This window comes from Salvelinus fontinalis, chromosome 6 (genome assembly GCF_029448725.1).
Source record: "Salvelinus fontinalis isolate EN_2023a chromosome 6, ASM2944872v1, whole genome shotgun sequence".
In the NCBI taxonomy this organism is placed as follows: domain Eukaryota; kingdom Metazoa; phylum Chordata; class Actinopteri; order Salmoniformes; family Salmonidae; genus Salvelinus; species Salvelinus fontinalis.
Genome location: NC_074670.1, coordinates 63,932,016 through 63,959,271, shown reverse-complemented (window position 1 = coordinate 63,959,271; position 27,256 = coordinate 63,932,016). Strand labels below are relative to the sequence as shown.

At 42.9% G+C, this 27,256-nt stretch overlaps 1 protein-coding gene and 1 long non-coding RNA gene across 8 annotated transcripts in view; one reads left to right on the top strand and one right to left on the bottom strand.

Moving 5' to 3' along the window:
• Nucleotides 1-294: 294 nt before the first annotated feature.
• Nucleotides 295-27,256, bottom strand: part of LOC129858283 (TBC1 domain family member 9B-like) — a 59,638-nt gene continuing 32,676 nt past the window's right edge. For 4 of the 7 annotated variants that reach the window (XM_055927407.1, XM_055927410.1, XM_055927412.1 and 1 more), the window contains 12 exons: nt 19,856-19,973; nt 13,509-13,794; nt 13,108-13,237; nt 12,866-12,964; nt 9,375-9,443; nt 8,224-8,464; nt 7,920-7,985; nt 7,469-7,540; nt 6,983-7,033; nt 6,047-6,106; nt 3,202-3,293; nt 295-3,104 (listed from right to left, as the gene is read on the bottom strand). In XM_055927407.1, coding sequence (XP_055783382.1) covers nt 2,478-3,104; nt 3,202-3,293; nt 6,047-6,106; nt 6,983-7,033; nt 7,469-7,540; nt 7,920-7,985; nt 8,224-8,464; nt 9,375-9,443; nt 12,866-12,964; nt 13,108-13,237; nt 13,509-13,794; nt 19,856-19,973 — 1,911 coding nt within the window. In that variant the 3' untranslated portion in view covers nt 295-2,477. The remainder of the gene's footprint in view (nt 3,105-3,201; nt 3,294-6,046; nt 6,107-6,982; nt 7,034-7,468; nt 7,541-7,919; nt 7,986-8,223; nt 8,465-9,374; nt 9,444-12,865; nt 12,965-13,107; nt 13,238-13,508; nt 13,795-19,855; nt 19,974-27,256) is intronic. The other 3 variants (XM_055927408.1, XM_055927409.1, XM_055927411.1) reach the window with 3 other exon arrangements.
• LOC129858287 (uncharacterized) lies at nt 25,852-26,719 on the top strand. Its single transcript, XR_008760007.1, has 4 exons — nt 25,852-26,003; nt 26,221-26,302; nt 26,437-26,560; nt 26,646-26,719. It is a non-coding gene; the product is annotated as an uncharacterized LOC129858287 (long non-coding RNA).

The following is a 27,256-nucleotide window of genomic DNA, read 5'->3' as shown; positions in this document are numbered from 1 at the left end:
GTGGGGTATTCCTACGTTTACCAATGACAGTGACTGTGTTGCCAGTGACCCTTCCAAACTTCCATCCTACTTTTGTCTTTAGACGCAGACCTGAACCTTGCCCAGATGGGGAGATAGTGGCATGTACGTCTGCTCTGTGGTGTCCTCTCAGGATCTGACAGGGAACAGCTAGGACTACACTGAGCTCATAGTGCTGAGTGAGTGGCTCTTATCCTCTCAGGGCCTCCATTGACCCCCCCTCACCTGCCTGCATTTTCCACCACCACCCATCCATCCTATGACAAAACAAACAAGTTATTCCATTCACTATTTGTATTTAGTACACAACATAGCACAGTACTGATCAAAGAATTTAAAATGCAAGTTTGTGAATAAATAAATCTGTTACATGAAAACAGTGATGACATTATAGCTATAGGTGGATAAACAGACTTGCAACAGCCACATAGGCTATCCTAGAACCAAAAAAGGATCCCAAACTGCTTCCTCGTTCTTTGTTTTCACATTTAGAAAGTAGTCTGCAAGGTACAACAAGTACAATTAATCATTTTGATTATATATCAGAAACATAGGCAGGTGCAAAGCAAATAATATACAAAGAGTGAGACAGGGTTTGTGTGCTAAAAAAATAAAAAATCAACATACAATTTAATGAAATAGTACTTTGGTATTTTAGGCCAAATAACAGTGATACATTTACCTTGGGGTATAAAACAATTATTTTACAAAGTGCCGATAAACTTGGTATGTAATGCTACAAACAACGCCGGACTGTTGTATTTCGTTATGCACAATGGGCCAGCCAGACAACCTTTTACTACAGTCTAGTTTTAGTGTTACAGAAGAACATTTCTGAGATTAGAATTGATCAGCGGCAGCACATTTCTCCGCTGATAACCAGACATGTCTGGATAGCCATAGGGGAAACAAACTGTGAGGAGTCAATAGCCTTGTCTAACAATCCGTAACTCCTATTTACTACTCTAGTGTCTGAAGTTCTGAAGGAACTAGATAGGTGTGAGCAATATTCTAGAAAATCCCCAAACCTCATCCGGACTGGAGCCATTGTTTACATCTGTCCAGTCCCTTCCGAAGTAGGGGAGCTGAATGGTTTAAAGACAAGGGGTTGTTAAAATATGCTTTTTTCTGGTCAAACATTAAAAATGTTAACGAAAGAGGGCATTAAGCATTCTGTAGAATTGCCTGTTTGTGACCAATGTGGGTTTGTAGTAAATCAAAATACTGCGTACAAAGCATCTATTTTTTACATTTACAAGCTTTGAACAGAATATACTACGAATATGATATGCAGCAATTTACAGTTTGACACCTACAGGCGTGATGGATAATCCAACAAAAAGCATTACATGACATTAAACAAATATTTCAAACTGAAATGTAATTGCAATCAGTAAAAAATAGTAGTTGCTTGTTTTCAGTAAACCATCAGGAAGTGTTTCCTTACTGCTATTCTGAAATGACAGAAGTGCATTGCAGGGGTAACCATCGAATAATTACTTACAGGTGTTTAATTTACCTCGGCCCGAATACATAGATAAAACTGACAATTAGGCCTAGTAACTTTAATGGTTATAGTATTTCTGTTGGTAAAACAATACTTGAGGTAATTTGATGAACGAACAGTCTAATCAGGTCCTAGTAAGTTACGAGTGGCAGGCAAGTCACCCAATGAGAGAAGCTCCATGCTTATCTGAAGGCTGCAGATTCATTGACTGTTAGTTAAGACTGCTGAATTGGGACTAATAAAACAAGTACTGGCCAGAGAACCGACTGGTAACGCCAACGTTCTCCCTAAGAAAAAACTACATAAAACAAAAACAAGCTGTTTCCAAAAAATCTAACATCTAGTTTAGTCTTTTTTTTAAGGCAAGGCTTTCTTTCTTTAGTTTGAGACGGCTGTGGATTTCACAGACACACAAACGTATACATGTCTCATATACAGGTATTATATTTAAAGGCATTTATCCACAGCTTTGATTGTGGTCCACAAAGTGCAGAGAAGCAACAGAAAGGGCACAGGGATAGATACAATAATACAGTTGAGTACCAACATCCTACCCTTGGATTAGCCACTACGCTCCAAGGCCCGGTTTCCCAGACCAATATTAAAGCTTAGTCCTGGAATAGAAAGCATGATCAATGGAGAATCTATATTTTGAAAGTGCTTTTTAGTCTAGGAACAGGCTTAGGTTGAATCCGGTTCTGGGAAACCAGCCTTAAATGTTTTGGGTCATGTGGCTTTTATCAAAAGGTAGGATCCGTTGGGAAGACTCTGGAGTATTTTGTTTCAATAGATATATTTCCTACATACACACACATCTGGTTCTGTATAAGGATGACAATCACAACAGATATACAGGTCTAGAGCTCCCTGTGAAATGGTAGTGAGGCAAGGAGCGACAGTAACTTGAGTAGGACAGTGATGGGTTTCCCCTACGGGTGAGAAGTGAGGTGAGTCAGGTTGAGAGCTGGGCCAATTCGTGGTCGCTTGACGAGCTCACCTGCCTTTCCACCCTCCTTTGCATCTTACAGGCGGCCATCCTTGCCTGAATGTCTCCCTTCTTCTCAAAGTAGTCCACCAGGGGCGGCTCGGTGAGCATCGACGCCAGCACCTGCTCAAAGGTGATGGACCAATCGCCGTCCAGTATGCTGCCCCGCCGCTGCTGGTCGCCGGCACAGCCAATCAGGACTGTGTCGTCGGCGATGTCCTCGCACTGCAGCGAACCTGTGCTCACTATGGAGTAGGACGAGACCGACGTGTCATCCTTCACTTCTTCGTCCGACGTCTGCTGAGGCGGCGTTTCCAGCTGGGCCTCCGCCAAGGCCCTGCAGACCAGGGACTGCCCTGAGCTGCTCTCCCCGTTCGGCTCCTCTTTTTCGGGTTGGGGCAGTTCAGCGGCGGGAGCCTGGGCGTTGGTGTTGTCGGTTAGTTTGTTGGCGCCGTTGTTGGTGAACTTCTTGCCCACCTCTCCGATGCGCAGCAGCAGGCTGGCCACAGTGGCGATGGCGTGGTAGAGCTCCTGCTCCAGTGGGTCCTCGCTGAACATGTTGTACAGGGTCTTACACAGTTCTATGAACTGCTCCTGTAGGGAACACACACAGGGGATCAGGCAGAAATGGCTTCTCTAAGTGTGTATGAGTGGTCAAGTTATGGTCATCTCTCAGTAATGTGGCATGTACCTGGTTCATCCTGCGAAGGTCTTTAATGGTCTCCTTCTTGGGCTCATTCTCCATGGCCCACATCCGCAGGTAGTACTTATAGTCCTTCACCTCTGAAACAGATATCACAATATTACACTGGATACAGTGCCTTCAGAAAGTATTTATACCCCTTGACTTATTCCATATTTTGTTGTGTTACAGCCTGAATTTAAAATGGATTAAATGGATTTCTTTTCTCACCCATCTTCACACAATACTCCATAATAACAAAGTGAAAACATATCTTTACAAATGACTGCAAATGTATTCAAAATGAAATACAGAAATATATCATTCACAAGTATTCACACCCGAGTCAATACTTTGGAAAAGCACCTTCGGCGGCGATTACATCTTTGAGTCGTCTTTGGTATGTCTGTATCAGCTTTACACATCTGTATTTTGGGATTTTCTCACATTCCTCCTCACAGATTTTCTCAAGCTCTGTTAGTTTAGATGGGGAGCGGCGGTTAACAGCAATCTTCAAGGCTTTCCACAGATTTTCAATGGGATTCGTCTGAGCTTTGGCTGGGCCACACAATGGCTTTCAAATTCTTGTTCTGAAGCCATTCCAGCATTGCTTTGGCTGTAAATCTTCGCTGAAGAGACTTGTCCTTCTTGCAGGTTCTCCCATCTCAGCTAAGGAACTCTGTAGTTCTGTCCCCTTCCTGACCAAAGTCCTTCTTGCCCGGTTGCTCAGTTTGGTTGGATGGCGAGCTTTAGGTAGTCTGGGTAGTTCCATATTTCCCAATGATGGAGTTCACTAGGCTCTTGGAAACTTTCAACACTCTAGAAATTGTTTTATTCTCTTCCCCAGATGCAGGCCTCATCACAATTGTCGGAGATCTACGGACAGTTCCTTGGACTTCATGCTATAGTTTCCGCTCTGACATGAACTGTCAAATTTGGGACCTTATATAGACAGGCGTGTTTCTTTCTAAATCATGTCCAAACAATTTACTAGGCCACAGACTCCAATCAAGTTGTAGTGACATCTCAAGGATGATCAAAGAAAATTGTATGCACCTGAGCTCAATTTAGAGTGTCATAGCAAAGGGGTGTGAATACTTAAGTAAATAATTTTCAACAAATTTGCAAACATTGCTAAAAACATGTTTTACTTTGTCATTATGGGGTGTTATGTGTAGATGGGTGAGAAAAACAATGTAATACAGTGGCAAGAGAAAGTATGTGAACCATTTGGAATTGGTCCTAAAATCACACCAATAGACAAACACAGTGTGCTTATCTAATAACACACGAATTATTGCATTTGTCTTGTCTATATTGAATACATAACTTAAACATTCACAGTGTAGGTTGGAAAAAGTATGTGAACCGTTAGGCTAATGACCTCTCCAAAAGCTTATTGGACTTAGGAGTCAGCTAACCTGGAGTCCAATCAATGAAACGAGATTAGAGATGTTGGTTAGAACTGCCCTGCCCTATAAAAAAAAAAAAATCACAAAACTTGAGTTTGCTATTCACAAGAAGCATTGCCTGATGTGAACCATGCCTTGAACAAAATAGATATCAGAAGACCTAAGAATTGTTGACTTGCATAAAGCTGGAAAGGGTTACAAAAGTATCTCTAAAAGCCTTGATGTTCATCAGTCCACGGTAAGACAAATTGTCTATAAATGGAGAAAGTTCAGCACTGTTGCTACTCTCCCTAGGAGTGGCCGTCTTGCAAAGATGACTGCAAGAGCACTGCGCAGAATCCTCAATGAGGTTAAGACGAATCCTAGTGTCAGCTAAAGACTTACAGTAATCTCTGGAACATGATAACATCTCTGACGAGTCTACGATACGTGAAACACTAAACAAGAATGGTGTTCATGGGAGGACACCACGGAAGAAGCCACTGCTGTCCCAAAAAAACATTGCTGCATGTCTGAAGTTTGCAAAAGAGCACCTGGATGTTCCACAGTGCTACTGGCAAAATATTCTGTGGACAGATGAAACTAAAGTTGAGTTGTTTGGAAGGAACACACAACACTGTGTGGAAAAAAACAGTAAAACCTCATCCTCACTGTAAAGTATGGTGGAGGGAGCATCATGGTTTTGGCTGCTTTGCTGTCTCAGGGTCTGGACAGCTTGCGATCATTGACGGGAAAATGAATTCCCAAGTTTATCAAGACATTTTGCAGGAGAATGTGAGGCTATCTGTCCGCCAATCGAAGCTCAACAGAGGTTGGGTGATGCAACAGGACAACGACCCAAAATACAAGTAAATCAACAACAGAATGGCTTCAAAAGAAGAAAATCCTGACCTCAACCTGATTTGAGATCCTGTGGCATGACCTCAAGAGAGCGGTTCACACCAGACATCCCAAGAATATTGCTGAAACAGTTTCGTAAAGAAGAATGGTCCAAAATTCCTCCTGACCGTTGTGCAGGTCTGATCCGCAACTACAGAAAATGTTTGGTTGAGGTTATTGCTGCAAAAAGGAGGGTCAACCAGTTATTAAATCAAAGGGTTCACATACTTTCCCCATCCACACGGAGTTCAATAAAGACATGAAAATGTATAATTGTTTGTGTGTTAGTGTAAGCAGACTGTGTTTATCTATTATTATGACACATTTATGCAGAAATCCAGGTAATTCCATAGGGCTCACATACTTTTTCTTGCCACTGTACATTTTGAATTCAGGCTGTTATACGACAAACTGTAAGTCAAGGTGTATGAATGCTTTCTGAAGGTACTCTATGTATAGCGATACCGTTTGAATCCTGCAGAGGGCAGGACAAGGAAGAAGACCAGTACTGTAGAAAGGTCATAAATATAGGTCATTAATATAGGCAGGGGAGTGAGGCTCACCTTTCTTCTCCTCTGCATCTCCGCTTCCCGATGCGTCCTCAGCCTCTTTCACCTCTTCTCCTGCAGACAGAGACAACCACCACCATCACCATGCCCACAAAGACACTAATCAGACCATCTACACCAGTGTACACACTACACAGTGACAAGTAGGAAAGTGGGTTATCTAGACAGGGGTTGGGAGGAGGGGAGTCTTTCCAGTGGAAGATGATTGTGCTAGTGTGTGAGACATTCACTTAACAGAAGATGAGGTGAGTCAACTAGCCCCCAGATGCTAGGAGGGTAACAGGCAGGGAGGTGAGTCAACTAGCCCCCAGATGCTAGGAGAGTAACAGGCAGGGAGGTGAATCAACTAGCCCCCCAGATGCTAGGAGGGTAACAGGCAGGGAGGTGAATCAACTAGCCCCCCAGATGCTAGGAGGGTAACAGGCAGGGAGGTGAGTCAACTAGCCCCCAGATGCTAGGAGAGTAACAGGCAGGGAGGTGAATCAACTAGCCCCCCAGATGCTAGGAGGGTAACAGGCAGGGATGGAAGATGCGGATACCACAGCAGATTATACAGGGGGAAAGCGATGCGATGTCATTCACACCTGGACCGGAACGTACCAAAGAGAGCCCAGAGTGGACTGTACCAAGTGGACAGGGAGAGGAAATTAAAGGGGGGGAAGTACTACAAAGAGCATTTTGATCAAGGGTCTCCACTCTGTATAAAGATAGTTGTGTAATCTGCTGGTATGATGTCACTGAGTGTGCTATACCACATGAGGGGGATATTAACAGGTTAGAGAGATGTCCTCTATGAACTACAACTAATCATTGTTTCACAAGTTTGCAGATTATTCAAACATGAGATTGACTATTCCCCCTGAATACGGTGGCCACCATTTTGTTGATCAAAAGTGTCTTTGTGACCCAGAGATTTACAGAGAGACAAACCTGAGGTCACTTCCTGCACCAGGAAGTCCAGATCAGACAGGAAGGGAGGTTCTGGAGCGGTGAGAAGAAAACGGAACCAGATGGGGAGAGAGGGCAGACATGAGAGAAAGAATTAAAGAGATGGAGAGATTAAGACAAAGTGAGAAGGGAGGAAGGCGAGACGGAGGAAAGAGAGGGCGGGTGGAGAAAGAGGGAGGCAGAGAGGAGGGGATCAAACGATAGGAAGATGAGAATACACATTCGGTCGGTTAAGTCAGTAGTAGGAATCAGTTTTCAATGCACAGACATATGCAAGGGACCAGGACCACTCATTGCTTCAAGCAAAAAAAACTAAAATCGAACCAACATGTCAAATATCACATGGAAATTGTGAGCAAACTACAGTATGAAAGATGGTTCACACGTGTGTGTGTTCCCTCCTGAGGGAATATGTTACGTTTATAGCAACAGCAGTACGTTTATGGCAACATCGATGTGTGTGTGTACCCGGTGGAGTGTCATCATCAGTGAAGAACTGTGTAGCTTCCAGTGCAGACTCGGCCTCCTCTGGACACAATGCTGTAAGAGAAACAAGAAGCATGTTCACCCCAGTATGTATTATCCTAACACACATTGACAAATCATACCTACAAGCGCGCACGTGCATACTTTCTCCAAAACTGCTCAATTGTTCCCATTCTGAAACATTATAGTAACACACCCACAGACACCAACACAATTCTTCCGTCACGCATATACATGGTGCCTGTCCCTTTAAAAAAAACACACCACCCAAAGCACAGGGCCACAAGACTGTGCTGATTCACTAGAGCTGTGTTTGAGGGGGAAAAAATGTGTGTGAAGCTAATTAGTGAGACTGGGAATGTCCTGCAGTATGTCTGCAACGAGTTGATGGGGCTGTTATTGGACCGGCAGAGTTGTGTTTTTCCCTGCTTACCTGGCGGCAGGTGAAGATTGTACAGTAACTTGAGTTTCTCTGTCATGTCTCCGTGGTACATCCCACCTTTTGGGAGACACGTGGTGGGTCAGTGGGATCTATGCTGACTAATCATAAAATCACTACCAGCCAATTAAGCAGTGAGATTTATCCTGCTACAAACTAGCACATCACTGGTCTCGAAAATATCTCAAAACACCAGCTGCACAACCCCGACCCCTCCTCCCGACACATCCATGTTTAATATAGAAATCAGTTCATATTTTCAACAGAAAGTTACGATTCTCTACTTCTTCAAACTCACTCAGACCCGTGACAAACTCCTTGAAGTTGATGAGGCCGTCCTTGTTCATGTCCAGCAGGCGGAAGAGGCGTGCGGCCAGCGTGGCGGTGTGCGTCCCACAGAGCCAGGTGCCCAGGGCCCCGAACAGCTGGCAGAATTGTCCCAGGTCAATGCGGTACTGCTCCAGGTAGGGCAGGCTGGGGTCGTGGCGCTCCGCCGCTGTGGTGCTGGAACCCCAGTAGCAGCTCATTATGTGCTTGGCCTGCCATGGGGAAGGGGAGTGGGATGCAGCTCAGAGGTGGTACTCAAATCAAGTTTATTTTATATAGCCCTTCGTACATCAGCTAATATCTCGAAGTGCTGTTCAGAAACCCAGCCTAAAACCCCAAACAGCAAGCAATGCAGGTGTAGAAGCACGGTGGCTAGGAAAAACTCCCTAGAAAGGCCAAAACCTAGGAAGACACCTAGAGAGGAACCAGGCTATGAGGGGTGGCCAGTCCTCTTCTGGCTGTGCCGGGTGGAGATTATAACAGAACATGGCCAAGATGTTCAAAATGTTCATAAGTGACAAGCATGGTCAAATAATAATCAGGAATAAATGTCAGTTGGCTTTTCATAGCCGATCATTAAGAGTTGAAAACAGCAGGTCTGGGACAGGTAGGGGTTCCATAACCGCAGGCAGAACAGTTGAAACTGGAATAGCAGCAAGGCCAGGTGGACTGGGGACAGCAAGGAGTCATCATGGCTGATTGAAACATTGAATGGATAGTGCAATGGTGTTTGACAGTTGAGAGATTTGAGCTATTGACAATGGCTTGATAATGATGGCTTTTGTTGCCGGCATTCAGTTTAAAAAAATACAAAAGGTTTTTTCACATATACTGGATAGGTGCAGTGAAATGTGTTGTCTTACACTTGTTTGGGGCATGAGCCACAACTTGTTTTGTTCTCAGTCTATTGATAATGCTTACATAACACATACCGTGTGACAGCTGTGTGACTTGTCATCACAACCATGACCAGCATCAAACAACTTATTTACCACCCACCACACTAAGTTGACACGCCTGAGTTAAGAACAACATTGCTAACAGAGAAAACTAAATGTTCAAAACCACTGTTGGGTAATGATGTAAAAAGCCGTAGGAACAATAATAACGATGATTGGTTACCTTGAAGTGAACATAGAGTTCCTCTAGCTCCCCGATACTGAAGGCTGAGTCTGTCATGATAGCTCTTACCTGTGGATAGACACACAGCTCTACATCAGACAGAGAAACACCTCTGGCTACAGCATATTAAGTGGGCACTGTATGACTTAGGCATGCACATGTTTTTGTTCCTTAACATAACCTATTCCATACATCTCATATCCACAACTGATCATTATTAAAGGGATTCTTTGGGATTTTGGCAATGAGGCCCTTTATTTACTTCCCCAGAGTCAGATGAACTTGTGGAATTTTTATCTCTCTGTGTCCAGTATTAAGGAAGTTAGTGGTAGTTTCGCGAGGTAATGCTAACTAGCGTTAGCACAATTACTGGAAGTCTATCGGTATCTGCTAGCATTTTGGCCTCATTGCCAAAAACTTTTTTAATTTTTAATTTTAACCTTTATTTAACTAGGCAAGTAAGTTAAGAACAAATTCTTATTTACAATGACGGCCTACCAGGGAACAGTGGGTTAACTGCCTTGTTCAGGGGCAGAACGACAGATTTGTATCTTGTCAGCTCGCGGAGTTGTCCCAGAAACCTTTCGGTTACAGGCCCAACGCTCTAACCACTAGGCTACCTGCCGCCCCATGGGACTCCCAATAACGGCCTCTAGAACCGAGATGCAGTGCCTTAGATGTTTATCTGCGCCACTCGTGAGCCCCCTTTAAGGTTGGAATAAATAACCTAATCCTGAGACATTTACTAGGAACACCTTCCTAATATTGAGATGCACCCCCTTTTTACCCTCAGAACAGCCTCAATTCATCAGGGCATGGACTCTCCAAGGAGTTGAAAGCGTTCCACAGGGATGCTGGCCCATGTTGACGCCAATGCTTCCCACAGTTGTGTCAAGTTGGCTGGATGTCCTTTTGGTGGTGGACCATTCTTGATACTCACGGGAAACTATTGAGCGTTGCAGTTCTTGACACAAACTGGTGCGCCTGTCACTGATGGAAGTGGATTTAATAAGTGACATCAAATAGGGGATTTTAGCTTTCACCTGGTCAGTCGTGGAAAGAGAAGGTGTTCCCTCAGTGTATAGAGAGTTGGGCCAATGTGGTTTCTGTCTGAATGTTCCAAGAGCAACACTTTGTCCTCCATAGCCATTGCTAAGTGATAATTGACATGTCTGCATTATGCTGTTTCTTTCTGATTGTTTTTAAACCATATGAAATGTCATGTGAAAGCAGATACAGTTGAAGTCGGAAGTTTACATACACCTTAGCCAAATACATTTAAACTCAGTGTTTCACAATTCCTGACATTTAATCCTAATAAAATGTCCCTGTCTTAGGTCAGTTAGGATCACCACTTTATTTTAAGAATGTGAAATGTCAGAATAATAGTAGAGAGAATGATTTAATTTCAGCTTTTATTTCTTTCATCACATTCCCAGTGGGTGAGAAGTTTACATACACCCAATTAGTATTTGGTAGCATTGCCTTTAAATTGTTTAACTTGGGTCAAACTATTTCGGGTAGCCTTCTACAAGCTTCCAACAATAAGTTGGGTGAATTTTGGCCTATTCCTCCTCACAGAGCTGGTGTAACGGAGTCAGGTTTGTAGGCCTCCTTGCTCACACACTCTTTTTTGGTTCTGCCCACAAATGTTCTATAGGATTGAGGTCATGGCTTTGTGATGGCCAGTCCAATACCTTGACTTTGTTGTCCTTCGGCCATTTTGCCACAACTTTGGGAGTATGCTTGGGATCATTGTCCATTTGGAAGAACCATTTGCGACCAAGCTTTAACTTCCTGACTGATGTCTTGAGATGTTGCTTCAATATATCCACAATTTTCCTCCCTCATGATGCCATCTATTTTGCTCATGATGCCATCTATTTTGTGAAGTGCACCAGTCCCTCCTGCAGCAAAGCATTCCTCACAACATGATGCTGCCACCCCAGTGCTTCATGGTTGGGATGGTGGTCTTCGGCTTGCAAGCCTCCCCTTTTTCCCTCCAAACATTATGGCCAAACAGTTATATTTTCGTTTCATCAGACCAGAGGACATTCCTCCAAAAAGTACGATCTTTGTCCCCATGTGCAGTTGTAAACCGTAGTCTGGCTTTTTATGGCGGTCTTGGAGCAGTGGCTTCTTCCTTGCTGAGCGGCCTTTCAGGTTATGTCGATATAGGACTTGTTTTACTGTGGATATAGATACTATTGTACCTGTTTCCTCCAGCATCTTCACAAGGTCCTTTGCTGTTGTTCTGATTTGTACTTCTCGCACCAAAGTACGTTCATCTCTAGGAGACAGCGTGGTCCCATGGTGTTTATACTTGAGTACTATTGTTTGTACAGATGAACGTGGTACCTTCAGGCGTTTGGAAATTGCTCCCAAAGATGAACCAGACTTGTGGAGGTCTACAATTTTTTTCTGAGGTCTTGGCTGATTTTCTTTTGATTTTCCCATGATGTCAAGCAAAGAGGCACTGAGTTTGTAGGTAGGCCTTGAAATACATCCACAGGTACACCTCCAATTGACTCAAATTATGCCAATTAATTTATTAGAAGCTTCTAAAGCCATGACATAATTTTCTGGAATTTTCCAAGCTGTTTAAAGGCACAGTCAACTTAGTGTATGTAAACTTCTGACCCACTGGAATTGTGATACAGTGAATTATAAGTGAAATAATCTGTTTGGAAACAATTGTTGGAGAAATTACTTGTGTCATGCACAAAGTAGATGTCCTAACCAACTTGCCAAAACTATAGTTTGATAACAAGAAATTTGTGGAGTGGTTGAAAAATTTGTTTTAATGACTCCAACCTAAGTGTATGTAAACTTCCGACTTCAACTGTATGCAACACAGTACAGACTTGGATAAACATTATCCCACTGCTCTGTTTTGCTTGTTCACAGAGGGTCATTTCATAGGGAACGGTCAGAAGCTAGGTCACCAAGCGCTTCATTCATGGTCACATCTTTGCAGTGGTGGAAAAGTACTCAATTGTCATACTTGAGTAAAAGTAAAGATACCTTCATAGAAAATGACTCAAGTAAAAGTGAAAGACACCAAGTTAAAAACGACTTGAGTTTCAGTCTAAAAGTATCTGTTTTTAAATGTACTTAAGTGCAGTGTTGGACAAAGTACTCAAATTGTCACACGGACAGCCAGCCAACATAATTTACAAAAGCAGTATTTGTGTTTTGTGAGTCCGCCAGATCAGCGGTGGTAGGGATGACAACGGTTATATTGATAGGTGCGTGTATTGGAGCATATTGCTGTCCTGCCTGAGCATTCGTAATGTAACGAGTACTTTTGGGTGTCAGGGAAAACGTATGGAATAAAAAGTACATATTTTCATTAGGAATGTAGTGGAGTAAAAGTAAATGTATAAACAGTGAAGTACAGATGCCCCCCACAAATACTTAAGTACGGTAGTATTTCAAAGTATTTTTAATTAGTTACTTTACACCACTGCTTCTTTGACGTATGAACTCACCACGCTCCTCTTGGCGGTGTCCTCCAGCGATTGGATAACCTTTAACCTCTGATGGAACCTCATCTGCTCGATGACATCAGCACGCAAACTACCAAACTTCTGCTCAGGTACACAGACAGAGGGAAAAGGCAGTGAAGTCACTAATATGTAGAATCGAAATCAATCTCTCCTTGTGCTATGTGATTTGACTTAACAAGCGAGTTGTGTGAAAAAGTCACGTGGTTCTACTAGTCATGTCTTACGTCACAGGATGACTTGATGAGCTGGAACACGTCAATCTGAGGCGGTGGCTCATCTCCACTGGTCAACAGGGCGTGGAGGTGGGGAATGGGCGGAGACACGGTCTGCTTGTTGACAACATTGTCCAGATACCTGTGAGTGAGTGAGAGAGAGAATCCAATATTTCTCACTCCAGGGCAATATGGCTATAGCTTCTTTAGTCTAGAGAAGTAATGCCATCATTCATAAATAGAAGAAAAAAAACAAGTAAACCTTTCTGTATAGTTACACTATAGTTACCATTCCAATTAAACATTTTGGCTGCGCAATGTGTATTGGTGTCAATTAGTCAGTTCAGTCAAGTGAATTAGATAAGAAGCACTTGAGACTTTGTTCCTTCCATCCCTTTTATTCCCCCACTCACCGTCCAAGGATGGTCATGGCCTCCCCCTCATCATTGCAGTCCAGCAGGGTGTCCATGTTGGCGTGCAGCACGGCCAGCGCCACTTGGAAGATGACCTTGATGCCCTCGTAGAAGAAGCAGTCGACCAGAAGCACGGCGCTGTCGAAGGGCATGACGCTGAGGAACAGGGTGAGGAACCAGGAGAGGGAGATGGTGGAGATGACTCCCAGCTCCTGCATGTGCTCGTAGAGGAAAGGTAGGCACGCGCGAGTCAGCTCCTCAAACACACCCTGGTCAACGAGAGCACCTGAGAGAGAGAGACTATTTAGAACATACTGTTTAGTAAAAAGGTATGAAATAAGCAACAAATTTCAACATACCTCTCATCCATACTCAGAAGCAATGTTCCCTCAAAAAAAATGATCCATTGCACGTTTACTGTGAACACGGATGTTGTACCCGCTTTAAGATAGTTTTCAGACACTGGTCAAGTAGGCTACTGTGGCTATTTGATCATAATGCAGGTCCTACCAGAGTGACCTACCATCATAAACAACAGAGAAAATGCATCCCATAACATTTCAACATGGAAATAGCTGTTCTATCATTCAGCCTACAGTAGCAGCCAATGTGCGGTGTTCAACGTAGACCTACATTCCATGAGACTTTTGAAAAAAACATGCAGGGCTTTACATTAACCCGTTTATCCACTTGTCCTTCAGACAAGGAGGTGACTGAAGATGGTGGTGTGTTTGATGCAAGAAACCACTTTACAAAATACAATGCATTATTATTCCCATGCCATTATTACAGAGAATCAGACAAATTATGCTACCCTCTGCTTATTTAGCTTATTCAAGTCGGTCTCAAAATACAACACTGCCCCTTGAAGACACACAAAAAAAGCTATTGATTTCCCTACTCGCTTTTCAAAGATGTCTAAAAATCTACACGTTTTGTCCTCTTGCAGGAAGCAATCACTGACTACAAACAATCTGTAACTGGGCTAATGACTCACTAACTAGCAAAGGATATGAACAAAATGTGCACATGTGGCTACATGCAGCTCTCGCTTTGACCTCAGAACAAGCGCATCTACTCCTGACCGCTCATGCTGTAAACACAGTCAGAGAGTCCAGGTCAAAGTGAATGGAACAGATCCATATCCAGTGTCTTCGGAAAGTATTCAGACTTCTAGACTTTTTCCACATTTTGTTACATTACAGACTTATTCTAAAAATTATGAAATAAAAACAATTCCTCAGCAATATACACAGAATACTCCATAATGACAAAGCGAAAACAGGTTTTTAGAATTTTTGCAAATTCTTGTTCAATTGTTGCCATGCACCTGCAAATACGATTGCTCAGATGTGCGAGTGCCTTTTGAAAAATGTATTTAAATCAAAATACAGAAATACCTTATTTACATAAGTATTAAGACGCTTCGTTATGAGACTCGAAATTGAGCTCAGGTGGATCCTGTTTCCATTGATCGTCCTCGAAGTTTCTATAACTTGGAGTCCACCTGTGATAAATTCAATTGATTGGACATGATTTGGAAAAGGCACACATCTGTCTATATAAGGTCCCACAGTGCAAGTTAGAGCAAAAACCAAGCCACGAGGTCAAAGGAATTGTCTGTAGAGCTACGAGACAGGATTCTGTCTAGGCACAGATCTGGGGAAGGGTACTTTTTTTTCTTCCCAGCAGCATTGAAGGTCCCCAAGAACAAAGTTCGCTCCATCATTCTTAAAATGGAAGAAGTTTGGGAGGTGACCAAAAACCCAATGGTCACTCTGACAGAGCTCTAGAGTTCCTCTGTGGAGATGGGACAACCTTCCAGAAGGACAACCAGCTCTCTGCAGCACTCCACCAATCAGGCCTTTATGCTAGAGTGGCCAGACGGAAGCCACTCCTCAGGATTAGGGTTGCAAAGGGTCGGAAACTTTCCAGGAAATTGCCGGAAATGTTCCAATGGAAGTTAAGTCTGGGAATTTGGCTTAAATTGAGTTAGCTTATAACAGTGAACCTTTTTTTGTGGGATACACACAAGGCAATTCTAGGTCTTGTGGCATATTTTGGTTAAACTATCCCCAATTCAATGGAATTGCAACCCTCTGCATGCACAGTGCATTTTTCCATCACATGTACCGCTGATTCTCAAGATCTTGCACACTAATGAGATGCTATTGAGCCCATACTACTACCCTGTCTGAGCCAAGGACTACATACTTTTGATTACAATACTGGGTGGGGTGAATATATTTTATATGACATACATTTTTGTTAACTAGTAAATAGTAGCCTACAGCAAAGTGTGTTTAAATAATTTCTAACTTGTTAACAATTTCTGCTAGTTAGTTTTTGCTACGATGTCGGTTTTAGCTTGCTTGAGCCTGCTAACTGAGGAGTGTTAATTCACCTGTTTCCATACATGTTTCATTTTATAACATTTATCTCACAAAGGAGTTGTTTAATCTAACTGCTAAACTATTTATCTGTACATGGAATTGTATTTGTTTTTTTTTACTCAATTATTTTCCTCATCTTTACAGGAAAATGCCACAGGCACTATCTGATGTGTGGAGACATTTCACTGCTGCTAATGTAGAAGGAAAAGCTGTTTGCAAATACATTTGCAAATACTGTGCCAAATCATATGTAAAGAATGCAACAAAGATGCAGAATAATCTGGACAAGCGCATGAAGTTCCCACAGTGCTCACAACAATCAACCTCTGACAAAAGTCCCTCTAGCTCTATTCAAAGTGAACATGATGAATCAGACACCTTATCGATAGCAACAGCTCATGATCCCCCTGCAATCAGAATTTTTTTGACTCAATGGAGGAACGTAGTCAGAGAGATGCTGATGAATGTCTTGCTCGAGCTGTGTATGCAACTGGTTCACCTCTGATGCTCACAGGCAATGTGTATTGGAAGAGATTTCTGAATGTTCTTCACCCAGCATACACCCCTCCAACCAGACATGCTTTATCTACTAATTTGCTGGATGCAGAGTTCAACAGAGTTCAAGGGAAGGTCAAGCAAATCATAGAGAAAGCAGACTGTATTGCAATCATCTCTGATGGGTGGTTGAATGTTTGTGGGCAAGGAATAATTAACTACGTAATCTCCACCCCTCAACCAGTATTCTTCAAGAGCACAGACACAAGGGACAACAGACACACCAGTCTCTACATTTCAGATGAGCTGAAGGCAGTCATCAATGACCTTGGACCACAGAAGGTATTTGCACTGGTGACAGACAATGCTGTGAACATGAAGGCTGCTTGGTCGAAAGTGGAGGAGTCCTACCCTTACATCACACACATTGGCTGTGCTAGTCATGCATTGAATCTGCTCCTCAAGGACATCATGGCACTGAAAACAATGGATAAACTCTACAAGAGAGCCAAGGAAATGGTTAGGTATGTGAAGGGTCATCAAGTTATAGCAGCAATCTACCTCACCAAGCAAAATGAGAAGAATAAGAGCACCACATTGAAGCTGTTTGACAGTCTCCTGGAGGGGAAGGAGTCTCCAAGAAAAGGCCACATCACAGTATGCCGATATGGACAGGCTCATCAAGAGGATACTCCTGGATTATGTATTTTGGGAGAGAGTGGTAAGCAGCCTGAAACTCCTGAAACCTAAAGCAGTAGCCATTGCACGGATTGAGGGAGACAATGCCTTCCTGTCTGATGTTCAGACTGCTTGCAGATTTAAGAAGAAATCCGTACTGCCCTGCCCACTTCACTGTTGCTCCAAGCAGAGGAAACTGCAGTTCTGAAATACATCAAAAAGCGTGAAGACTTCTACCTGAAGCCCATACACACCGCAGCGTACATGTTGGACCCCAAGTATGCTGGCAAGAGCATCCTGTCTGGTCCAGAGATCAACAAGGCCTATGGTGTCATCACTACCGTGTCTCGCCACCTTGGCCTGGATGAGGGCAAGGTTCTTGGCAGTCTGGCGAAGTACACTTCCATGCATGGGCTTTGGGATGGAGATGTAATATGGCAGTCGTGCCAACATATCTCATCAGCCACCTGGTGGAAGGGACTTTGTGGATCTGAGGCTCTTTCCCCTGTTTCCTCCATCATCCTCCAAATCCATTTACATTTCCATTTAAGTCATTTAGCAGACGCTCTTATCCAGAGCGACTTACAAATTGGTGCATTCACCTTATGACATCCAGTGGAACAGCCACTTTACAATAGTGCATCTAAATCTTTTAAGGGGGGGAGGGGGGGTTAGAAGGATCCCACCAATCCCACCAACATCAGCCGCCTCAGAGCGCAACTGGTCCTTGTTTGGGAACACACACACACCAAGGCACGCAATAGGCTGGCCAATACAAGAGTTGAAAAATGGATGACCATCTGGGCAAATTTGAGGCTTTTTGAGCCTGACAATGAGCCATCCTCAACAAAGTTGGAAAGTGACAGTGAAGATGAGGCCTCAGAGTCTGATGTTCAAGAGGTGGACATTGAGAAGGTCCAGGGAGAAGACATGGAAGCATGAGAGGAAGACAACCAAAGCATTAGTTTCTAGACTATCATTTTACAGATGTATGTTGAAAACGTTTTGGGGAGATGCGATGGATCATTGGGGATCATTCAATATTCCCTTTATTTTGTTGTTCAGTGAAATCATCCCATGTGAAGAGTTGACTCATTTAATTAAAGTTCAATTTGTAACTAAATGTATTTATTTTTATATTGGAAGGGTTGAATCATTTGCAATTATGTCTACTTATGATAAAGGTAAAATGTTTATATAATGGTAAATATATCTAATGCAAAAAACATCTACATTTAAATCGTATTAATATTAATTTGCAGATATTTCCGTTAATTCCCATATATTCCCACGGAAAGTTTCCACCTCTGAATATTCCCAAAAATGTGCAACCCTAGTCAGGATTGAGGAAAAGATGAATGGAGCAAAGTGCTGAGAGATGCTTGATGAAAACCTGCTCCATAGCGCTCAGGACTTCAGACTGGGGTTCACCTTCAAACAGGACAACGATCCTAAGCACACTGCCAAGACAACACAACAATGGCTTCAGGACAAGTCTCTGAATGTCCTTGAGTGGCCTAGCCAGAGCCCTGACTTTAACATCTCTGGAGAGACCTGAAGATAGCTGTGCAGCGACACTCCCCATCCAACCTGAGAGAGCTTGGGAGGATCTACAGAGAAATCGGAGAAACTCCCCAAATACAGATGTGCCAAGTTTGTAGCGTCATACCCAAGAAGACTCAAGACTGTAATCGCTGCCAAAAGGTGCTTCAACAAAGTACTGAGTAAAGGGTCTGAATACTTATGTAAATTTTTTGGTTTTGCTTTGTCATTCTAGGGTATTGTGTGTAGATTGATGAGAAGAAAAAAAAACGATTTGATACATTTTAGAATAAGGCTGTAAAGTAACAAAATGTGAAAAAAAAGTAAAAGGGTCTGAATACTTCTGAAGGCACTGTATAGCATTGGTCTATTTGCGTATAGGCCTACTGCAGCGCTGATTGGTTATGCCTCACTGATCTGTGGAGAGTACGGGCTGAGTCGTGCGTGTTAATGCAATAGAATCCTACTCCGATGCGTTCTCCCCACAACAAAATCTCTTGCATAGTTTGTTTTGTTTCGGTATGTTGCATTGCATTAATATTGCGTTGATTCGAACACAATTCCCACAGTAAAGGGAAACGTTGATAGTGTTTAACTAAGGGGGAAAACTCTAGACAGTTGAGTGAAGTTCAATCTCGTGCTTCTGTGTGGGCTGATATTTATTCGGCGCGGCAGTCCGATGGGAGCTGCGTGCAGTTTAGAGGGATCATTGCTGAGAAGGTGTCATCTTAGATGTGCAATCGTGCTTGTTCCCCAGACATTCGTTCAATTTTGTAGAACGCGTCCCCTATTCTGATTATCAACTAATGTCAAACACGTGTGGAAAGACAATGCTCTTCCTAAATAGTGTGCAGGGAATTTTACTAGATGAAAAGCCGAAATGGGTATGACATCCTGGCATTTAACATTTAAAGCATTCTCAATTTTCTAAATTTCACATACTATAGAACGTTCTATTTTTCCATACCCAAATAGCCTACTAATTTAGAGCACAAGTATAGGTATTGGAACCCGGTCACTGTGTGACTACTATAAATGTAATTTGAGTGACAGCCATTTGAAGGGCAGTGAACCAAGAATGGGCTTGTCTACCCTATCAAACACTCTGAAATTAGGCGATTTGGAGGAATCTTAACAGAGAATTCTTTCCTAAGCGTGTAGCGAGCGACAAAACAAAGACATAACCCAACGGAATTAAACACAAGTGTGTGTCTATGAGAGGTTGTGTCAGTCACTCACCCACCACCCTGGTGTTGTAGTAGTCAGGCAGCATCCTCTCACACAGAGCCACCAAAAGCCAGAAGGCCTCCTCCTCCGTACAGTACAGCAGCAGTACCGACGTCACAATGTTCATCGCCTGGAGAGCGAGAGCGGTTCAGTGATAGATACAGAGGTTAATAACAACAGAAACAGATAAATGAATGCAGAGGAAACACCGCTGTAAAGGTTAAGTGTGGCGCACCACAACAAAAGAAACTAAACAGTTTCAATAGAGTTCTGTAAAGCACATTCGCTTTTCTTGGTAAATAGATAATCTGTCTGGGTTCAGCACAGTTCTAAAGGTTATTTAGCTCTGTGAGCGGTGGCAGGCAGCCTGCAACACAAGGATCACAGAGAGCCAGTGACCAGTGTATGACTGACCAGTGCTCGATAGACGACATGCGGCGCAAAACACAATCCACTTGTATCACCTGAGTGCTCCTGCGTGAGAAACTGCAAGGCACTTGCTTGTTTGACTAATGATAGCTAACCAACTAATTAACTACATAAGCTAGCTATAACCTAAAAACTTTACTATCAAAATGTAGGTCTATAATACTGCTGCCACAATTGTAACGGCAACTAGCTATCCAATATCCACAAGTATGTTGATGATAGAAACATGGTTAACTAGCGTTACTAGTCTAGCAAGTTAGCTAGCTAGTTCGTTTGGAACTAGCAAGATAGCTACATTTATCGGTCTTCAATTCGATTTTTTTCTCTCAGATGAGTTTGAAATATTTCCAGCCACAGCAGCGAAAGAGAAAATGGGAGCAGGAACAGGAGTATCAGGTAACATTAACTTAGCTGGCTTTTTCTTTTTATTGAACCATTATTTAACTATGCAAGTCAATTAAGAACAAATTCTTATTTACAATGACGGTGGGTTAACTGCCTTGTTCAGGGGCAGAACAACAGATGTTTTACCTTGTCAGCTCAGGGATTCGATCTAGCAACCTTTCTGTTACAGGCCCAACGCTCTAACCACTAGGCTAACGTTAAATTAGCCTGAATTAAATTAAACTTTCTTTAATTAGCTAACTCTTTAACTTCTTTGGGACTGGGGGGCAGTATTGAGTAGCTTGGATAATAAGGTGCCCAGAGTAAACTGCCTGCTACTCAGGCCCAAAAGCTAGAATATGCATATAATTAGTAGATTTGAATAGAAAACAGTTTCTAAAACTGTTTGAATGATGTCTGTGAGTATAACATAACTCATATGGCAGGCAAAAACCTGAGAAAAAATCCAACCAGGAAGTGGGAAATCTGAGGTTTGTAGTTTTTCAAGTCATTGCCTATCGAGTATACAGTGTCTATGGGGTCATATTGCACTTCATAAGGCTTCCACTAAATGTCAACAGTCTTTAGAACCTTGTTTGAGGCTTCTACTGTGAAGGAGGGAATGAGAGCTGTTTCAACCAGCTGTCTGGCAGAGTGCCATGAGCTCAGTCTCGCGCGCTCCCGTGAGAGGTAGCTGCATTCCTTTTCCTTTCTAAAGACAAAGGAATTCTCCGGTTGAAACATTATTGAAGATTTATCATAAAAACATCCTAAAGATTGATTCTATACATCGTTTGACATGTTTCTACGAACTGTAATATGACTTTTCGCCTGAACTTTCGCCTGGACTTGCCCGCGCCTCCTGAGTTTGGATTTGTGTACTAAACACGCGAACAAAAAGGAGGTATTTGGATTAATGACGGACTTTATCGAACAAAACAAACATTTATTGTGGAACTGGGATTCCTGGGAGTGCATTCTGATGAAGATCAAAGGTAAGTGAATATTTATAATGCTATTTCTGACTTTTGTGACACCTCTCCTTCTTTGGAAAATGGCTGATTGTTTTTCTGCGCTTACCAAACAATCGCAAGGTGTGCTTTCGCCGTAAAGCGTTTTTGAAATCTGACACAACGGTTGCATTAAGGAGAAGTGTATCTGTATTCCCATGAATAACACTTGTATCTTTTATCAATGTTTATGATGAGTATTTCTGTAATTTGATGTGGCTCTCTGCACTTTCACCGGATGTTTGTTTGAGACAATGCATTTCTGATCATAACACGCCAATTTCAAATGAGGTTTTTGGACATAAAGATTACCTTTATTGAACAAAACACACATTTATTGTGTAACATGAAGTCCTGTGAGTGCCATCTGATGAAGATCATTAAAGGTTAGTGATTAATTTAAATCACTATTTCTGACTTTTGTGAGGGCTCTCCTTGGCTGGAAAATAGCTTTGTGGTTTTCTGTGACTAGGTGCTGACCTAACATAATCGTTTAGTGTGCTTTCACCGTAAAGCCTATTTGAAATCGGACACTGTGGCTGGATTTACAAGAAGTTTATCTTTACAATGGTGTAAAATAAATGTATGCTTGAGGAATTTTATTTTGGGGATTTCTGTTGTTTTGAATTTGGCGCCCTGCAATTTCACTGGCTGTTGTCGAGGTGGGTCCCACATATCCCAGAGAAGTTAAAAGCTTAAGCTATTGTTTTTAAAACAAGTGTATGGCTTACTTTACTGGACAGAGAAGAAACAGAATCCCGGGAGTGAGGTAGGGATGCATGAGAGCCAGAATGGAGCAGAGGAGAAATGGAAAAAGAAAAAGGAGAGAGGAGAGCAGAATGGAAGAGGAAAGAAGAGCAGAGTGGAACAGAGGAAAGGAGAAAGCCAGGAAGGGAGCTGGAAGGAGAAAAGGAGAGGAGAGCAGAGTAGAACAGAGGAAAGTAGAGAGTCAGGAAGCGAGATGGAAGGGGAAAATGAGAGAGAGTCCCTACACTGGCTTCCTGTTAAGGCAAGGACTTATTTCAAGGTTTTACTGCTAACCTACAAACCATTACATGGGCTTGCTCCTACCTATCTTTCCAATTTGGTCCTGCCATACATACCTACACGTACACTACGGTCACAAGACGCAGGCCTCCTAACTGTCCCTAGAATTTCTAAGCAAACACCTGGAGGCAGGGCTTTCTCCTATAGAGAAATTTTTATGGAATGGTCTGCCTACCCATGTGAGAGACGCAGACTTGGTCTCAACCTTCAGCATGATTGAGTGTAGTCTGGCCCAGGAGTGTGAAGGTGAACGGAAAGGCACTCGATCAACGAACCACCCTTGCAGTCTCTGCCTGGCCGGTTCCCCTCTCTCCACTGGGATTCTCTGCCTCTCAACCTATTACAGGGGCTGAGTCACTGGCTTACTGGTGCTCTTCCATGCCGTCCCTAGGAGGGGTGCGTCACTTGAGTGGGTTGAGTCGCTGACGTGGTCTTCCTGTTTGGGTTGGCGCCCCCCCCTTGGGTTGTGCCGTGGCGGAGATCTTTGTGGGCTATACTCGGCCTTGTCTCAGGATGGTACGTTGGTGGTTGAAGATATCACTCTAGTGGTGTGGGGGCTGTGCTTTGGCAAAGTGGGTGGGATTATATCCTGTCTGATTGGCCCTGTCCGGGGCCAATCATCAGATGGGGCCACAGTGTCTCCTGACCCCTCCTGTCTCAGCCTCCAGTATTTATGCTGCAGTAGTTTGTGTCGGGGGGCTAGGGTCAGTCTGTTATATCTGGAGTATTTCTCCTGTCTTATCCGGTGTCCTGTGTGAATTTAAGTATGCTCTCTCTAATTCTCTTTCTCTCTCTCAGAGGACCCGAGCCCAAGGACCATGCCTCAGGACTACCTGGCATGATGACTCCTTGCTGTCCCCAGTCCACCTGGCCGTGCTGCTGCTCCAGTTTCAACTGTTCTACCTGTGGCTATGGAACCCTGACCTGTTTACCGGACGTGCTACTTGTCCCAGACCTGCTCTTTTCAACTCTCTAGAGACAGCAAGAGCGGTAGAGATACTCTTAATGATCGGCTATGAAAAGCCAACTGACATTTACTCCTGAGGTGCTGAACTGTTGCACTCTCGACAACTACTGTGATTATTATTATTTGACCATGCTGGTCATTTATGAACATTTGAAAATCTTGGCCATGTTCTGTTATAATCTCCACCCGGCACAGCCAGAAGAGGACTGGCCACCCCTCATAGCCTGGTTCCTCTCTAGGTTTCTTCCTAGGTTTGGGCCTTTCTAGGGAGTTTTTCCTAGCCACCTGCTTCTACACCTGCATTGGCTTGCTGTTTTAGGTTTTAGGCTGGGTTTCTGTACAGCACTTTGAGATATCAGCAGATGTAAGAAGGGCTATATAAATACATTTGATTTGAGAGAGGAGATCAGAAAGAAGAAGAAGAAAGAGGAGAAGATAAAAGGAGAGGAGTAAGGCCAAGTGCGAGTCACCAGCAATCCGGATGGGACCCTAAGTGGCTTAAAATTGACAGACTGAAGCCGTGGCTATATACAGTTGAAGTCGGAAGTTTACATACACCTTAGCCAAATACATTTAAAATCAGTTTCACAATTCCTGACATTTAATCCCAGTAAAAATCCCCTGTTTTTTGGATCACCACTTCATTTTAAGAATGAGAAATCTCATAATAATAGTAGAGAGAATGATTTATTTCAGCTTTTATTTCTTTCATCACATTCCCAGTAGGTCAGAAGTTTACATAAACTAATTTAGTATTTGGTAGCATTGCCTTTAAAATTGTTTAACTTGGGTCAAACATTTTTGGGTAGCCATGCCTCCTGACAGAGCTGGTGTAACTGAGTCAGGTTAATAGGCCTCCTTGCTCACACACACTTTTTCAGTTCTGCCCACAAATGTTCTATAGGATTGAGGTCAGTGCTTTGTGATGGCCACTCCAATACCTTCACTTTGTTGTCCTTAAGCCATTTTGCCACAACTTTGGAAGTATGATAGGGGTCATTGTCCATTTGGAAGACCCATTTGTGACCAAGCTTTAACTTCCTGATTGATGTCTTGAGATGTTGCTTCAATATATAAACATAATTTTCCTCCCTCATGATGCCATCTATTTTGTGAAGTGCACCAGTCCCTCCTGCAGCAAAGCACCCCCACAACATGATGCTGCCACCCCCGTGCTTCACGGTTGGGACGTTGTTCTTCGGCTTGCAAGCCTCCACTTTTTTCCTCCAAACATAACGACGGTCATTATGGCCAAACAGTTCTATTTTTGTTTCATCAGACCAGAGGACATTTCTCCAAAAAGTATGATCTTTGTCCTCATGTGCAGTTGCAAACCGTAGTCTGGATTTTTATGGCGGTTTTGGAGCAGTGGCTTCTTTGCTGAGCGGCCTTTCAGGTTAAGTCGATATAGGACTCGTTTTACTGTGGATATAGATACTTTTGTTCCCGTTTCCTCCAGCACAAGGTCCTTTGCTGTTGTTCTGGGATTGATTTGCACTTTTCGCACCAAAGTACGAAAGTATCATCTCTAGGAGACAGAACATGTCTCCTTCCTGAGCGGTATGACGGCTGCGTGGTCCCATAGTGTTAATACTTGCGTACTACTGTTTGTACGGATGAACGCGGTACCTTCAGGTGTTTGGAAATTGCTCCCAAGGATGAACCAGACTTGTGGAGGTCTACAATTGTTTTTCTGAGGTCTTGGCTGATATCTTTTGATTTTCCCATGATGTCAAGCAAAGAGGCACTGAGTTTGAAGGTAGGCCTTGAAATACATCCACAGGTACACCTCCAATTGACTCAAAAGATGCCAATTAGCCTACCAGAAGCTTCTAAAGCCATGACATAATTTTCTGGAATTTTCCAAGCTGTTTAAAGGCACAGTCAACTTAGTGTATGTAAAATTCTGACCCACTGGAATTGTGATACAGTGAATTATAAATGAAATAATCTGTCTGTAAACAATTGTTGGAAAAGTTACTTGTGTCATGCACAAAGTAGATGTTAATAAACTATAGTTTTGGCAAGTCGGTTAGGACAAGAAATTTGAGGAGTGGTTGAAAAACAAGTTTTAATGACTCCAAACTAAGTGTATGTAAACTTCCGACTTCAACTGTAATACGCCACGTGGTAAGTCAAATTTCCTTTAATTAGGCTAAGGGCTAAAAATGTTTGTGCATATTTAGTCTGTAGTAGTCTACAGTATTATGTGTTTATTTCTGAGCCAACTCCACCAACCTCGATGACCCAATGGGTCTGGGCGCATTCAACATCAAGGAGGAGGAGAGGAATAGGCCAGGTGAAGACCAAGACCAGAGAGGAGGTAAAAACATTTGTTTTTAAATGCTGTGATGAAACCAATGTTACATCATGTGTGTTAGATAAACTAAAACAAAATATCCATATCTTCTTTGCCTCCAGGACAGCTTAGACCAGAGGTTCCAACACCTGGAGATTCTGGGGGCCTTCAGTGTGTTGGGACCTCAGGCTGTGTTCTCTAGTGAGAGGATAAACACTTTTAACCTGACCCTCTTCTCCAGGCAGTTATTGCAAGAGCCAGAGGCTGCTGTGCTGCAAGAGTGGCCCTCTTATAAGCAACATGTGCTAGTTGGAGCATTCAAGGTATGGCATGAGTGTGACAATCTTTTGAAGAGAACATTTTAGGCCAGTGTTGACCAGCCCTTTTCCCTGTTGAACTACCACTCTGTTGGCTCTTCTTTAATTGTGTACATATTTTTGTTTTTCATGTATTTCAGAGGTTTGACCAGCTGACGGCAATGACAAAGCTGGCCTCGCAGTTTGATGAGTGGGGGCAGTCTACCCTTGCCTTAACCAGCTGGCATGCAAACGCACCGACTATACCAGTGTCTTCTGTTAATTGTAAGAGGGTGTAAGAACATTTACATGTGAAAGTAGATCCTCTTTGTCCCTCTCCTTTCTCTTATTATTCTTTCTGTTATTGCAGGTTAAAACAGACTTGAGGAATAGACTGCAGGGAGAGCATCTCACCGCCTGCATGCGGCTCTCCATCAACCCCCCCCCCCCCCCCCATCAAAGAGTTCAATTACAAATATTTTTTCCAAAAGCCCAGAAGAATAAAGTGCTCTGACAAGCTGTAAACTATGTCAGAACTAGGTTTTTGTCAGAACCTGGACAGAGATTTCCAACGCCCTCCTTTTGTAATGAACATGACTTAGTGGGCTCTAATTCATGTTCAGTCAAATGTTCCTCTGTTCATTTTGTCAAGAGAAACATTTTTATTTCAGAAAGAAGGTTTCTGTTGTGTTTCTTTAGATAGCTGCACTCAACCTTAAATTGCATCCGGTATACTATAATCATTTTACGTAATTGAGCTCATTTCTGGGGGAGGAAATTCTATTTTAGACAGTGAGGTTTTTCCTGTTAAAAAGTCACCAGAACTAAGACAACAGAACCAAGACCCGAAACCCCCAACTACTTTCCCCCACAGCTAACACATTTTCCAGAGGAAACACTGCTTTACAGTAATGAATAAACAGTTTATGGGTCAATGAGAAGCCACCAGGATAAGAGTAGTCACCCTGAGAATCATTTACA